Source organism: Narcine bancroftii, chromosome 1 (genome assembly GCF_036971445.1).
Source record: "Narcine bancroftii isolate sNarBan1 chromosome 1, sNarBan1.hap1, whole genome shotgun sequence".
Taxonomy (NCBI): domain Eukaryota; kingdom Metazoa; phylum Chordata; class Chondrichthyes; order Torpediniformes; family Narcinidae; genus Narcine; species Narcine bancroftii.
Genome location: NC_091469.1, coordinates 433,265,157 through 433,282,039, shown reverse-complemented (window position 1 = coordinate 433,282,039; position 16,883 = coordinate 433,265,157). Strand labels below are relative to the sequence as shown.

The window sequence follows — 16,883 nt, the reverse complement described above, 5'->3', positions numbered from 1 at the left end:
AGTATGTTCCTAGATGTGATATTCTAGATTTGATAAATCTTTTTTTTAAATTATTTTTATTTATTATTATTTTTTTCTTTGTGTGTCCTTTTTTTAATATATATTATTAATTTTACTAATTCTTCACTCTTTATTTTGGGAGAGGGGAAGGGTGGGTTTTTTTATATAGATTTTTTTTAGTTCTTGTATGTGGGGGGGTTAGCTTGAATTAAGTTAGGTTACTGATGTTGTATTGTAATTATATTACTTTATTTTATATTTTTTTAATGTAATTTTTCTTTTTATTCCTGTGATAAAATCTTTAAATAAAGTTTAAAAAAAGAAGGTACGAATGCTGAAGTAGCAAATTGGATTCAACAATGGCTGGATGGGAGAAGCAAGAGAGTAGTGGTGGATGATTGCTTATCTGATTAGAGGCCTGTGACTAGTGGTGTGCCTCAGGGATCGCTACTGGGACCATTGTTGCTTGTCACCTGTATCAATGACTTGGATGATAATGTGGTAAATTGGATTAGTAAATTTTCAGATGACACTAAGATTGGAGATGTTTTAGACAGTGAATAAGGTTTTAAAAGCTTGCAGATAGATCTGGACCAGCTGGTGAAGTGGGCTGAGAAATTGTAGATGAAATTTAATGCAGACATGTGTGAGGTGTTGCATTTTGGAAGGACAAACCAAGAAAGTACATACATGGTATAGTAAAACCTCATAGTTGGGGTCCAAGATTTCATACTCCATTATAGCCAAGTTGCAGGACAGATGCATATATGTCAGAGTGCCCACAGATAATCAAACCCAAATATTACCAGTTTTCGAAGGATCCGCTATCTATAACTAACAATTTCAATGAAGGAAAACAAGCGGATTCTTTTAATATTGGGATTCTGAATTGTAATCAACTTATTTTACAGAAAAATTGAGTTTTTCCCAATATTTTCAAGCTGTAAATATACAAAATGTCAGTCAAACACATCTATTAAAAATAAGTTAAGTATTTGATTTATAATTTCAATTGGTTCCCTTTGTCATCTTGATCAAAGAAACAGATTTTGAGGGTAAAACACATATCAATAATCCGTCTGTCTTAGGTAAACTTGTACCTCTCACTTTGTTCATTTTAGATTGGTCACAGTGTTCGAACTACCGAAAGAAAATAGACACACGCACCGAGAGCAGTTCAGTTTATACAATTCTTTATTACTAAATCTAAAGCTGAATTCACACAATATGCAAGCCCTTCCCAATTATACTTATCAATGCCTGGACTCGTCCCAACTGCCGAAGCGAGGCAACGACTGTACACTTGTAGTAGGTTGTTGGGGCGCCGGTAGCAGCTTCTCCACCTCCCCAGACTGGGACATTGGTTGGAATCTTGAAGTTCTTCTTGCTGAGAGATGTTGCCACCTCTTGGAGAGTCTCAAACTTCAGCAGTGGGACCATGGTTTATAACATAACATAACAATTACAGCACGGAAACAGGCCATTAGGCCCTTCTAGTCCGCACCGAACCAAGCACCCCTTTCTAGTCCCACCTCCCTGCACAATGCCCATAACCCTCCATCTTCTTCTCATCCATATACCTGTCCAACCTTTTCTTAAATAATACAAATGACTCCGCCGCCACTATTTCTCCCGGAAGCTCATTCCACATGGCTACCACTCTCTGAGTAAAGAAGTTCCCCCTCATGTTACCTCTAAACCTCTGCCCCTTAATTCTTAACTCATGTCCTCTTGTTTTAATCTTTCCTCCTCTTAACGGAAATAGTCTATCCACATCCACTCTGTCTATCCCTTTCATAATCTTAAATACTTCTATCAAATCCCCTCTCAACCTTCTACGCTCCAAAGAATAAAGACCTAATCTGTCCAATCTCTCCCTATACTCTAGATGCTTAAACCCAGGCAACATTCTGGTAAACCTTCTCTGCACTCTCTCCACTCTGTTTATACCCTTCCTATAATTAGGCGACCAGAACTGCACACAGAACTCCAAATTAGGCCGCACCAACGTCTTATACAATCTCAACATCACCTCCCAACTCCTATATTCCATGCAATGATTGATAAAGGCCAGCATACTAAAAGCCTTCTTCACCACCCAAAAGTTGTTTACTTCAGATCTTATCTCTTTGAACAAATGATTTAATTATCTTCAAGATCTTCTGACAGTCTGCGACCAACAAATGACAACTGCATCCCTGGGCCCCATGGTGGAATTTAGATGTGTCTACTAATTCATATGCATTCTGGGCCTCAAGGTGGAATTTCGATTATGTCTTCTGATGCAACTGCACCCCTTCTTGCATAAGCTGGTCTAAATCCTCCATTACACCGTCAAACTCATCTTTTTTTCCATCCATCTATCTTTCAAAATTTGCAAAGTTTGGGGTCCACAGACATCCACGCTATAAGCGTGATAAACGAATCGTGTTCTAACGAGGTTTCAGTATAAATGGTAGGGCACTGGGGAGTGAGGCAGAACAGAGGGATGGAGATACATAATTCCCTGAAAAAGGTGTTACATGTGAATAGGATTACATGAGTATAGGGGTTGGGATGCTCTGTTAAAGTTGCTTAAAACGTTGGAAAGGCTCATTTTGGAGTATTGTGTGCAGTTTTGGTTGCCTAACTAAAGGAAGGATATCAATAAGAGAGAGTGCAGAGAAGATTTGCTAGGGTGTTGCCTGGACTTCAGGGACTGAGTTACAGGGAAAGGTTAAGCAGGTTAGGAATTTATTCTGCGAGTGTGGAAGATTGAGGGGTGATTTGATGGAGGTATTTAAAATTATGAGGGGAAAGACAGTAAAGTAGATGGGCTTTTTCCATTGAGGATGGGTGAGGTTCAAACAGGAGGACATGGGTTAAGAGTGAAAGGAGGAACTTCACAGAGTGGTGGGAGTGTGGAACAAGCTTCTAGCTGAAGTGGTAGATGTGGGCTCGATTTTAACATTTAACAGAAATTTGGACAGGTATATATATGGGAGAGAATGGAGAGCTATGGACTGAGTGCAGGTCAGTGGGACTAGGCAAGAAAAAATGGTTTGGCACAGACTTTAGGGGCCAAAGTGGGCTGTTTCTGTACTGTAATTGTCCTATGGTTCTAATCAGGACAGGTCAATGAAACACCCATTTTAAAGTCATTCTATCATTTTTTATATATTGTAAATATGCGTTAAGTTAGGATTTACAGCATGTGTAGAATCTCATGCAGGGAAAATTATGAATAATCTCATGCATGGAATGAAGGTAAAAATGTCAATGGAGAAATAAATATGCCAATGATATTCCAGAAAGGGATTCAATAAAGGAAGGTTAAATATTTCTGTTCATCTTCATTATTTATATTAATAAAAATCTGTGCTTCTTTGTAATATTTTGTTTATATGAATTTCTGGAGAATCTGCTCATTTACTATTAATGACCAATTCCTAAATTTGATGATAATGCAATAATTCATATACTCACTATAATTTACTAACAATGTACCTTATATGCCAAAGATAAAGATACATAATCAACAGTTCGGGCCTGAATCCTTTATCAGGGCATGAGTAAAATGTAGGAATGCACCTGAATGGTGGCAGTGGGGTAGAGCGCACATGTCAAACTCTGGCCTGCGGGCCAAATTTGGCCCGCGATATAATTATATTTGGCCCGCAAGATCATTTCAAAAATGTATTAGAGGTGGCCCGCCCTGCAGCGAGAGCCGATGCTGTTTTTTGGTAATGTCACCCCCACCATCCTCCCCCTTCATTCCATATCCTTCCCCATTGTAGCACGAGAAATTGTAACACGAGAAGTCTGTCGATGTCATCAGCCGGCAAGCCAGTGGAAGGCTCCCCGCACAACCAGTCACTTCTCCCACCTGTCGAGCGGTGCGGCGGATTGGCGAGCGCCTGTGATTTCCTGTCGGCGTGATGGGCATGGCAGGCTGCGCACGGCCCCTGGGCAGCGCGAGCCCCGCGCGACTGGCACTGGACGGCCCTTCCACAGCGCGAGCGCACTTCTCCCGGTCGCCACAGCCTTCAGTGCTTGCACCCGCGCGGACCCCATGGATGGCTGGTTCAGCCCTGCACGTGAAGAGAGAGATGGTGGCTGTCCGCAAAGGCTGATCGGCAGCGCGCTGGGCCTGAGTGGGTGGGTAAGCAGGGGTGGGCAGAGGGTGTAGGTGAGGAGTAATGGGCAGGGGAAGTTATGGTGGTGCGAGGGGCAGTTTGAGGGAGGGTTGAGTAGAAGGAGGGGTGGATAGGGAAGAGGTAAAAGGGGAGGGGCAGGGTGAGTAGGGGAGGGGTGATTAGAGGGTGAGAGACGGGTAGAGGGAGGAACAGGTTGAGGGGAGAGGCAGTAGAGGGGCGTGTATAGGATGGGGTGGGTAGAGGCAGAGCGAGTGGAGTGAGGGGAGAGTAGAGGTTGGGTAAAGGACTCGTCAGGTAGAGGGATGGTGGGTCGAAGGTGAATAGAGGCCTAGAGCCTGAGGAGTGAGCAGGAAATGCTGAGTCCTGATGCAGGCCAAAATGGACACAGCCTGTGAATGCTGACTACATCTCCACAGGGACCAAATATGTTTCCCTCAGGTCAAGCAAAGGGTGAACTTGAGCTACCTAGTCCTGACCTGTAACATTATCCTCCTAAAGTTATATCCTAAAGTTTAACATTACATATGTTGAAAGAAGAGAAAACATGCAGATGTTGTTGAAAATTTTCAATAAATATTTAGTTCGGCCCTCGACTTAGTCCAAGTTTTTAATTTTGGCCCTCCGTGAATTTGAGTTTGACACCCCTGGGGTAGAGGGAGGAACATAGGCCCATAAGCAAGAGGTAATAGCTGGATAAGGGAGGGTGAGCACTACTGCAAACAGGGAGAGAGGGCATGGCTCTGTGAATGGAGAGGGAAGGGAGGCAAGCTGGAGGAAAGGAGACAGAGGGATAGGGAGAGAGGAAGAACAGAGAGTGGTCTAGCAGAAATCGGAGAAGTTGATGAGCAGGTGTTGTCATTCTCCAGCTATGCCAGCACTCATTGTGTCAGGCAGGATGCAACCCTGATATACCCATCTCCACATTTCAGCATTGATATCCCTCACTGTGTGCCCTGGCCCACAAATTGAGCTCTATTGTATCATATTCCCATCTGTGAGTCCGAACAGTGATGGAATATTCACTTTTTCTTCCCTCAAAGAAAAGTCATATTAAAGTTCAAATAATACTGGCAATCATGGAGTTGTGGTTAGACTTTGGTAATAAATATTAATTACAGTAACAATCAAAAATATTTATTCTTTTTATTAATCGGTTGAAATACTCAGTCAATTATACATAGCTTCAAATAAAATTCATACATTAACAGAAGAAATTTTGCCAGCAGAGCAATAAAATTAATTCCAATGATGTAAATTATAAATAATTACTTTGTATTTTTCTCCTCTTGATGCAAAATGGACCCTGATACTTAACTCCATTGTAATCCAATTGACATTATAAAGTCAATTTTCCCTGAAACAAATCAATCCCGATGTCCTGGTAACTTTTACGTTTAATTTTCAGTAAAAAGGTGTCCCTTTTATTCACTGTCTTTACATTTAAAAATATTTTAACATTGTATTATTTGAATAACATTCTGGAAACTGTTCCATAAAATGCAATCAATTTTCTGAAATAAGGAATAATTTCAATATTATGAATGTTGTAAAGTTAGATTTGAAAATAAATTTCTGGTGCATTCTCCTTTGGCCATTTGTAATTTTTTTTATTGTGTAGCAATTTTAAATCAAAGAATTTAAGTAAATGGAAACAACAGCAGTCTAATTCATATTGGGAGTACTAATTTATTCATCACAAATAAATAACCAATCCAAATTATTCTGAATCCAGGTATCTTGGATGTATTTTCAGCATGGAATTTCACAAAGACACGATGAGAAATCAAAATTAAAGGAGAAAAATTATTTTCCTAAAAGAAAAGTGAGACAAAGATGCCATGAGTACAAGTGCAGTGATCTTACTCATCGGGTACTATGCAAAGAACAACAACCAGAATATGGAATCATGTTTTTCAAATCCATGTTTTCCACAGTCCAGATTCTAACAAAAAACTTCATAAAGTGAATTTACTCAAATGTAAAATTTGCTTTTATTTTCCTAACTAAATCAAACATTTTGTTTTTACATATATTGTGAATCATTCATTCATAACTATTTATACATAATATGTGGAAATGTGAGTTTCCATAGAAGCATAGAACACTACAGCACATTAACAGGCCCAAATTGGCCCTTCTAGTCTGTCTTTTCTTTTAAAAATATTTTAATTGATTTTGTAGAGAGAAATGTTGCATGTAATATATTGTCTATATATTAGTTACATCACTTTTATATAACGCAACATTGTCTTATACATTGTCTTGTAGATAATGCTCAAATAAAGTCAAAATTCCCCACATATTCATTGTTGGTTGTCTAATTGGACTAATTTCTTTTAAAAATTAAAAAGAAAAAGTCCCCCCATTCTAATCCTACTCTCCCATTAAACACAGTCACCAGCAAATAATATCTCAAAATCAAGTCTCAGATCCTGGACATCAAACAAGAAGCCCCCAGAGCATCCTCTCCTATGTATTCAAATTGTGATAATAGTCCATGAGTGGACCCCATATCTTATCAAATTCAATCTTGATCTCCTTAATGTTGTATCTAATTTTTTTTTCCCCAAACTGACTCTGTGGCCTTTTCCTGAATGAATACTCATGAAAAATAAACATTTAAGACCTCTGCCATCTCTTTTGGCTCCAAACAAATCCAACCACTTTGATCTTCAAGGGGTCACATTTTGTCCCTTACTATACTTTTGCTCTTAATATTCCTGAAGAAAACCTTCACGTTGTCTGCCAAAGCAACCTCGTGTCTTCTTTTAGCCTTCCTGATTTCTTTCTTGAGGTTTTTCTTGAATGTTCTGAAGTACCTCATTTGATCCCTGTTGCCTATACCTGTTATACACCTCCTCTTCTGAACTAGATCCCAAATATCCCACAAAAACCAAGGTTCCCTATGCCTTCTAGCCTTGCCTTTGATCCTGTCAGGAACATACAAACTCTTTACTCTCAAAATTTCACATTTGTAGGTCCTCCACATACCTTGCACATCCTGGCCCGAAAACAATTGATCCAAATCCACACATCTGGATCCTTTCTCATTTCCTCAAAGTTGGTCTTTCTCCAATTTAGAATCTTAACCTGAGGCCCAAACCTATCCTTCTCCATAATTAACTTGAAACTAATGGCATTATGATCACTGGACTCAAAATGTTCCACTACACATACTTTTGTCACCTGTGCTGTCTTGTTCCCTAATAGGGGATCAAGTATTACTTTCTCTCTAGTTGTTACCTCTATACATTGATTTAGAAAACTTTCCTGAACACATTTTATGAACTCCAAGCCATCCGTCCCTTTTACAGTATGGTAGTCCCAGTCAATATGTGGAAATTAAAATTCCCTGCAATCACAACCTTGTGTTTCCTGCAGCTGTCTGCTATCTCTCTACTAATTTGCTCCTACTTGACTATTGGGGAGTCTATAATACATCACAATGAGTGTGGTCATATCATTTAGATACATTATTGAATTTTCTAAGCATGATAACAATATTTACACTTAAAAAATGGTTCATTGGAAGTTAAATACCAATGGTGTTAAGTCTTTCTTTTCACTAGAAAGAAGTGATTCCATACAACATGAGCAAGAAATTCTCTTGCAGTGGGGGGGGGGGGGGGGGGGTGTAACACGTGATGATGTAGGGTAAGATTGCAAATCCCTACTCTCCTCGAAAAAGTCATAAAAGTTAACAAAACTTAAGAAAAATAGAAGAAGGAAGTGTTGGAAGATCTGTAGAACATTTTAAAATAGCACCAAAGAAAGAAAAGCCAGTTGTTACAGTACTGTTAAGAAATTGAGCAAGAAAAAGATCGACATAAGGATGAAAGGCCTACCTTGAGGAAGGATCCAGGAGCTGTTCGTAAGGCACTGTCCAGAGGAGATAAGACAGGAGCTGGAGAGACTTTGGAATCTGCAGTACAGGGTGTCTCCAGCAATGGCCGCCTGACTCAGGTGAAGATGTGACTCTGAGCATGGGTGAGGAGTCACGCATGTGCAGAGCTCAAAAAAAAAGGCAATTTTGAAAAAGTCCCAGCTCCAGCGAGCAAGAAGAGGAACTGGGAGAACAGGAGTTTTTGTTTACTCAAAGCCCCAAGGCCACACAGCTGGAGAAAATTAAATCATTTATTTCTGCAGCAGAAACGAAAAAATACATGGAATCTTCCCAACAAGGTAGGAAGTTTATAATGGCAGAAATAAAAAGATTGTAACTGAAATCAAGTCCTTTATGAAGAAAGTTGAGAAAATGATGCAGCAAGTGGATAAAAGATTTGAAGTTATGGATGAGAAAATTGAAGATAATGAATTTGAAATTCAAAACATTGAGCAAATGAAAGTGGCACAAGCAGAGAAGCAGCTGCAACAAAAGATCATTTAATGCAGAAAATAGCCATTTTAGAGAACTCCAGCAGAAGAAACAACAAAGATTATTGGACTTAAAGAAGGTGATGAAGGACAAGAAATTAAAAAGTTTTTACAGCGTTGGATTCCACAATCTTTGGGAGTGATTGAATTTCAAGAAGACATTGAAATTGGGAGAGCGCATAGAACATTGACACCAAAGCGACAGCTGGACCAGAAGCTGTCAGAAGTATGAGAGAAGATTTTAGAGCTGGTGGTGAAGCAAGCAAAATAATGACAGTTGCCCCTGATTTATAATGGGAATAAGATTTTTTCTTAAGCCTGATGAAAGTTTCTTGCAATCAAATGCTTTATCCATTTCATGAAGGGATTTAACCTGAAATCTAATCATGTGCAATGGGTCCTTTATGCAGGCAAGGGCAAAGACCCACACAATTACTGTGATGTCAAAAGTTGTTCAATAGACACCTTTAAATTTTTAATTTAGAGCTGCAGCACAGTACAGGCCCTTCTGGCCCAGGAGTCCATGCCACCCATATACTCCCATGTAGCCAATTGTAACCCTGTTTTTCTTTTGGAATTTGGAGGGAAACCAGAGCACCAGCAGGAAATGAATATGGACATTGTGAGAATGAATGAACACCTTGCAGACAGCACCGGATTCGAACCTGGGTCACTGGCGCTGTAACAGCGCTGCCTATCTTGGAGTTAATGTTTTTTAAAAAAAGTGTGCAGCCACATGTTCCAAACCCTGCACGTTATTCTCATTTTGGGTCTAAAGCAGATAGATGAGAGGTCTAAATATATCTCAGTTTCAGTGTTCTCATCTATGTCTCTTTTGCCCATAGACTTGAACCCATCCTGTGCCTTTCAAAGCTGTGCACTCAGATGATAAGTTTTGGGAGGGGACGAGTCAGACTATTGGAAGGAGAACTTTTGGAACTGTGGACTGTTTTTGAGGACACATATAGAGCTGTGAACTGGAGAGACTGTGGATCCTGGAAAAATGGAGAAACAAAAAAAGAGCTGGAGGAATTGAGTGAATCAGGCTGTCGGAATTCCTCCAGCAATTTGTGTGTTTCCCCAAGGTTATGAACTGTCTGCTTCAGTTTCAGACTGTTTGATTCAGTGCCAATTCTACTCAAGGTTGTTGTATTTCCTTTGTGAAGTAATCTTCACACAAAAGTTTATTTATTTTAATATAACTCTCCAACTGTTAATTATAAATTGTCTGCTATGTTTAGAAAATTAACCCAATAAATGAATGGATGCATTGGACAGTGTAATTCAGCTGGGTCCCCAGGAGATGTCCTCATTGGCCCAGGTATTACTACTGTATTAGTTGTGACCAAGCAGTGCTGAATAATATTACCAAAGACTCTTTTTGAGCTTTTGCTCTGAATCTGACAATGATTAGAAATCCATCACAGTGCAACAACTTTACAGGGGATCAGCACCAGAAAAACGATTGTGAACATAAGAAATAGGAGCAGGAGTAGGGCATCTGTCCTGCCGAGCCCACTCCTCTGTTCAACAAGACCATGGACTCAGCTCCACTTACCTGCTGTTTTCCCCTGACACATAATTCCCCTACAATGCCAAGATCTATCAGTGTCTTATAATGGTAAAATCATAAAAAGTAAAAACATTTTTTTCAATGGTAACTAAGACAGATCATACTCAAATACACAAGACTGAACTTCATCTGCTGTATGTAACTTAAAAGCAAATAACTTGGGTCATTTCTACAAATACAGGAATTCCCTTATATCTGGATATGCTCTGGCACTGTAATTAAGATTTGTGACCCTTCACTTTCTGGACACAATTATCCCCCAATTTCTGTTGCTCCACAATTAACAGTGGTGCCATCAGCAGATGTGGCCCTAAGTCAATCAATGTTTCAGGTCAGGATCCTTTATCAAGAGTTTCAATGACTATTTCTACCCATGGAAACTGCCTGGGCCTCTGAGTTTCTCCAGCAGATCGTTGTTTGCTCAAGATCCCAGCATCTGGAGTTCTTGTGTTTCTATACAGTAGAATTGTTTGACATTTTGTTGATAAGACACAGGCATTTTTAGTTTTTAAACATCTTTCTTAAAATAAAAAGTGACTGGATTTTAATGAGGGATGAAAAGTGTGACAGGTAAATAACTTGTTCATAAACAAGCACATCCTTCATCGGTCCAGACATTGCGTATGAAAATATGGTCAATGAAAATGTTTTCAGCTGAACTTGATACTTATGTTGAACAACAATTTCTTTGAGTCACCCATGATAAAATGGGCCAGACTTCCTTTCGTGTTTTACTGGAAACAAGCTCTCTTCTTGTGTGGTATCAGGGAAGCTGGAGAACTATTCTTTAGCTCCCTCCCCAGACAACAGTACCTACTATTTTCAGCCAGAAGTAACCACTGGTGCAGAATTATTTTAATGAACAAATGATGGATATATACTCTGTAAAAATATATTCCTTTGTCTATGCTCTAGTAATTCTTTGATGCATTGGTTGGAAATGAAACAAAACACAACTTAAGATGCTGGAGATGTGAAATGAAAACAGAAAACATTACAAGGACTGAAGGGTTTGTGTTTTAAGAAAAGACTGCATAGGCTGGGTCTTTTTTCTCTGGAGCAGAGCAGTGACCTTGTTTTTTTGCTTGGCTTGGCTTTGCGGACGAAGATTTATGGAGGGGGTAAAAGTCCACGTCAGCTGCAGGCTCGTTTGTGGCTGACAAGTCCGATGCGGGACAGGCAGACACGGTTGCAGCGGCTGCAGGGGAAAATTGGTTGGTTGGGGTTGGGTGTTGGGTTTTTCCTCCTTTGCCTTTTGTCAGTGAGGTGGGCTCTGCGGTCTTCTTCAAAGGAGGTTGCTGCCCGCCAAACTGTGAGGCGCCAAGATGCACGGTTTGAGGCGATATCAGCCCACTGGCGGTGGTCAATGTGGCAGGCACCAAGAGGTTTCTTTAGGCAGTCCTTGTACCTTTTCTTTGGTGCACCTCTGTCACGGTGGCCAGTGGAGAGCTCGCCATATAACACGATCTTGGGAAGGCAATGGTCCTTCATTCTGGAGACGTGACCCATCCAGCGCAGCTGGATCTTCAGCAGCGTAGACTCGATGCTGTCGACCTCTGCCATCTCGAGTATTTCGATGTTAGGGATGAAAGCGCTCCAATGGATGTTGAGGATGGAGCGGAGACAACGCTGGTGGAAGCGTTCTAGGAGCCTTAGGTGATGCCGGTAGAGGACCCATGATTCGGAGCCGAACAGGAGTGTGGGTATGACAACGGCTCTGTATACGCTTATCTTTGTGAGGTTTTTCAGTTGGTTGTTTTTCCAGACTCTTTTGTGTAGTCTTCCAAAGGCGCTATTTGCCTTGGCGAGTCTGTTGTCTATCTCATTGTCGATCCTTGCATCTGATGAAATGGTGCAGCCGAGATAGGTAAACTGGTTGACCGTTTTGAGTTTTGTGTGCCCGATGGAGATGTGGTGGGGCTGGTAGTCATGGTGGGGAGCTGGCTGATGGAGGACCTCAGTTTTCTTCAGGCTGACTTCCAGGCCAAACATTTTGGCAGTTTCCGCAAAGCAGGACGTCAAGCGCTGAAGAGCTGGCTCTGAATGGGCAACTAAAGCGGCATCGTCTGCAAAGAGTAGTTCACGGACAAGTTTCTCTTGTGTCTTGGTGTGAGCTTGCAGGCGCCTCAGATTGATGAGACTGCCATCCGTGCGGTACCGGATGTAAACAGCGTCTTCATTGTTGGGGTCTTTCATGGCTTGGTTCTTCAGCATCATGCTGAAGATGATTGAAAAGAGGGTTGGTGCGAGAACACAGCCTTGCTTCACGCCATTGTTAATGGAGAAGGGTTCAGAGAGCTCATTGCTGTATCTGACCCGACCTTGTTGGTTTTCGTGCAGTTGGATAATCATGTTGAGGAACTTTGGGGGACATCCGATGCGCTCTAGTATTTGCCAAAGCCCTTTCCTGCTCACGGTGTCGAAGGCTTGTAGAGATTTATTAAATCATGAGGGGCAGAGATAAGGGTAGGGGAGTCTCAAACTAGAGGGATTCCCATTTAGAATTTCATAGAGCTTTAGTCACTAGGCCTTTTTGCATCACAGGTGAGCAGTGACCCTATTTGGACCAGTGTGAAATTCCTGGAAAGGCAGGATCTCCTGGACCTTTCATACTGTGGTCAAAATTCCCTGCAATTTGTCCTCCCCGTCAATTCGGATGGGATTTTGCCCCAAGCAATGACAAGGTGAGTGATGCATTACGCACCCACAGGAAGTCCTACTGGAAGTCGGGTTGCACAGTAATGGCGGATGAGGCTTTTCCAAAAATCAATAAAACTAATGCTAATATGCTTAAATAAATTGAGTAATTCAATCCACAATCCTATTGCACAAACACCTCTCCCACATACTGGTTCTTTATTTGCTGGTGTGCCCTTCCTCCCTTATCCACCTCTTTTCTCTTGCCTGTGGGCCTGAGTTCCTCCCCCACCATTTTGTTCAGCACATGCCTACATTTTGCTCATACCTTGATGAAGAGCTCAAGCCTGAAACATTGGTTATGCATCTTTATGTTTGGCCTGCTGAGTTTCTCCAGGATTGTGTTTTTACTAAAAGGAGAGGGCATAGGTTTGAGGAGATTAATTGGGAAGTCAGGGTATGTGCAGGGAGAGTGAGAGAGGGGTGGACATGACAAAGGGAACCAAGAGACGATTTGCTCTCATTCGCTAATTGCCCTGAGTTCTTTGCTTTTATGCACAGAGGACCATGTTCTGTCTCCCTTACTGCCCTTACGATCCCATTATTCAGTTGACTTTGATATCTTCATTGCAACTCCAGTCTCCCCATCCCTCCTGACAACTTGATATTAATTTCCTTTCTCTTATTCCCAGATCAGAAAAATGATCTTGGACTGAAACATTAGCTCTGCTTCTCCATAAACGTTCCCTGATCTGCTGAGTTTTCCCAAATTTTTTTTAATTGAATCATAGAGTTGTAGAGCAAACAGCCATGCCAACCTTTATGCTGATCAACGCTAATTCCATTTACCTACATTCAATGCTTATCATTTGCCTATTGAAATGCATGAATAAACATCTCTTGAACATACTGATTGTATCTGACTCCACCACCACTTCTGGTAGTGATTTCGAGCTATCACTCACTCTCTATATATAAAAAAAGAACTTACCCTCAAATCACCTTGAAAATTTCTTCCCTTATTTTATACATATGTACCACCCATCCACTCCTCCACCCACTGAGAAGGGGGAGCGCTGAAGAGAAGCCCGCAGAGAAGGAAAATCACAGCAGCAGAACAAGACAAGAGAGGCTTCTGTCAGTCCCACAGGATTGCTGTACAGAGTGCAAGCGGCTAAATGCAGCTGCTGTGATGGGCTCCACCTTGGCTCAGAGGCTGAATGCATCACGCCAGGCTGCTAGCAACTGGCTTCTGGAAACCAGGTTGACAGAGCTTGAGCTTTTCTCTTTGGAGCGAATAAGGATGAGAGGTGACTTACTAGAGGTATATAAGATTATCAGATACTTAGATATGGTGGACAGTCAGTACCTTTTTCCTGAGGTGACAATAACAAATACCAGCAACCATTAGTTTAAAGTGAGTGGAGGAAAGTTTAAAGGACATTCTAGAGAAAGTTTTTTTTTTACTCACTGTGTGGTGAGTGTCTGGAAGGCATTGCTGGGGGTGGTGGTGAAGGCTGGTACAATAGGCATTTTAAAAAAAACTTAGGCACATAGATGTAAGAAAAATAGCGAGTTATGGGTGTAAGGTATGGAAGGATTAGATTGTTGTGGAGTAGGTTCACATAGGTCAACACAATATATCATTGGGCTGAACAGCCTGATCTGACAGTGTTGTAATGCTCTATATTCTAATTAGTCCAGGATTAGTGTGAGTGTGATGGCAAACTGGCCTCCTGAAAGTCCTCGGGCACCAACAGAAATTTGGAACTAGTAGTCGAGGAGGTGCGATCTGGATATGGGGCCTCAAGTTCAGGATCACCACTGAACAATATGCCATGAAGCTTATGGCAGCCACCTGAGGAAGCATCATCAGAGGGGACAGTGAGATGTTTTTCTAATGTTGATAATGTTGCTGTGCAAGTGAGAAGAAGATTTTTGTCTATCTTGTGTACATGACAATAAATTAAATCTTGAAAAAAATTCTGACCATCTACCCTGCCTGCCTATGATTTGGGTACAGTGAACCCCTTATACTTCAGAAGAAGTTGCATATTAAAGGACCATTTTTAGCAATGCATTAATTAAACATTCAGTGATTTACCTGCAACTTCATACATAAGCCGGAACTTATTCCCATTCTGATGATCCTTGAATTTGAAGTCAACTTTGATTGTGCGGCCACGTGAATAAAAATCTGCGGCAGTCAGATTAGGACCACAAAATCGATGAACCTGTTCAAAATCAGTCTGAGAAGAAGAAAGTGTAAAATTTTTTTAAATACAAAGGTTTAAATCTATAAAACATTACTTAGCTGTATAGTTCCAGATAAGCTCCAGTACCAAACCAGCCCTCTCCAGCAAAAAAATAAAAAAAGTCAGGAAAAGACAAAGCTCAACAAATATAAAATACAAGAAATGGAAGATAATGTTACAGAGAGGAGAAAGAAGATGGCACCCAAAAAGGAGAAAGTAAAATCAACCGGAAAAAAAATAAGAAAAGTCACCGGAGAAGAAAGAAGAAGGTCTTACCTGCACGAAGGAACAGGGAGCTGTGGTGGCGAGGAGTGCCCGAACCCCAAGGTTGGTGCCTGCCCTGTGGAGTCGCGACCTCCCAACCGGTGGACTTCAAAAATGGCTTTCAGAGCCAAACAAAAGTGCGCAACTGCGCAATCAAAGGAAAATGAAAACACCGACAGGAGGGGGGCTTAGCAGAGGAGCAGACAAGTACAGCGTGACCAGCTGAGGGACACCGAAACCAGAGCGCTCAGCTGGAGGATGAGGATGGCGGCAGGGGAGTGAGCGAGGAAACAGTCGAGACAGAAAGACGGCGGGGTGACCGACAAGAGGATCAATGGCAGGAGGCCCGACAAAGAGATATAAGCAATTCATCAGGAAAAACAGAAGCAACACAGACACAAAGAAGAGAAGAAGACACAAGCACAGGTACAGACACAGAAGAAGAGGAAGAAGACGACCAAGATCACAGAGAAATAGGAGGTAAAACAGATGGACAGAATATAGATAAAGCCTTTTTTGAAGAACAAATGAGATCATTAAAAGAATAGTTATCATTAGAATTTAGTGCAATTAAAAGAAAAATGAGAAGAGCAGAAGATAAAATGCAAAGTTTAGAACTGGTCATGACAGAAATAGGGAAAAGAGTAGAGACTGTGGAAGAGTGGGAAACGGCTGTAGAAATGAAAGTAAATGACTTAAGAGAAAAATTGGAAGAAAGTGACAAAAAAATTAAAGAGACACAAGAGTTGTTATCTCAGAAAATTGGTATGTTGGAAAATTATAGTAGGCGAAACAGTATAAAAATAGTGGGCCTGAAGGAGGGTGAAGAAGGCACAGACAGGAATTTATAAAAGGATGGATCCCGAAGGTCCTGGGAATGACAGAAATGAAGGAAGAAATGAAAATAGAAAGGGCACACAGAGCACTAGCTCCGAAACCACAGATACATCAAAAACCAAGATCCATCTTAGTAAAATTTTTGAGATATACGACAAGAGAAAATATTATGGAGTGGGCAAGGAATAAAATTAGAGAAGATAATAAGCCATTGGAATACAAGTTTTGAACTCTTAAAGAGGAGGAAAGAGTTTAATACAGTGAAAACGATTTTATGGAAGAAAGGTTATAAATTCATGTTAAGACATCCAGCCGTGCTTTAAATATTTATACCCGGGGGGCAAAACAGACTGTTCTTGGATCCGGAGGAAGTATACGAATTCACAGAACATTTGCAGGACAGAAGGAGAGATGAAGAGATGTAACAAGAATGAAGAACGGCGATAAAGTATATATAAAGATGTAAAAACAATGTATATGTAAAGAACTAAAGAGAGAAAAGAGAAGGGAAGGAAGGACGTAAGGGGGAAAAAAGAGAGCTTTGTTATATGTGTAAAAAAAAGTGTTTTCTAGGGGCGCTGGGGGGGGAGAGGAAATAATCATCACTGCAAAATCAGTTGATGCAAGTGAGCAAGATCGCAATCCAAATGGAAAGGGGAGTTGTGGTTGCCTGGCAAGGGATAAGGGGCAACTCAGAGAGGGGGGGGAGCATTTGGGGTTAAGGTATTATTTGGTGTGGGAATTGTTGGAGTATTTTATGTTTTAAATGTGTTGTCGTTTATTGAGTTTAAAAAGCAAAAACTAAGA

The 16,883-nt window shown here is 40.9% G+C and overlaps 1 protein-coding gene across 1 annotated transcript in view; it reads right to left on the bottom strand.

Annotated features, from left to right (window-relative positions):
• Positions 1-5,307: 5,307 nt before the first annotated feature.
• The window catches only part of cubn (cubilin (intrinsic factor-cobalamin receptor)), a 362,173-nt gene continuing 350,597 nt past the window's right edge, over positions 5,308-16,883 (bottom strand). The window contains exons 55-56 of the mRNA XM_069931217.1: positions 14,825-14,969; positions 5,308-5,947 (exon numbers count right to left, since the gene is read on the bottom strand). Of these exons, the coding sequence (XP_069787318.1) occupies positions 5,940-5,947; positions 14,825-14,969 (153 nt within the window). The 3' untranslated portion in view covers positions 5,308-5,939. The remainder of the gene's footprint in view (positions 5,948-14,824; positions 14,970-16,883) is intronic.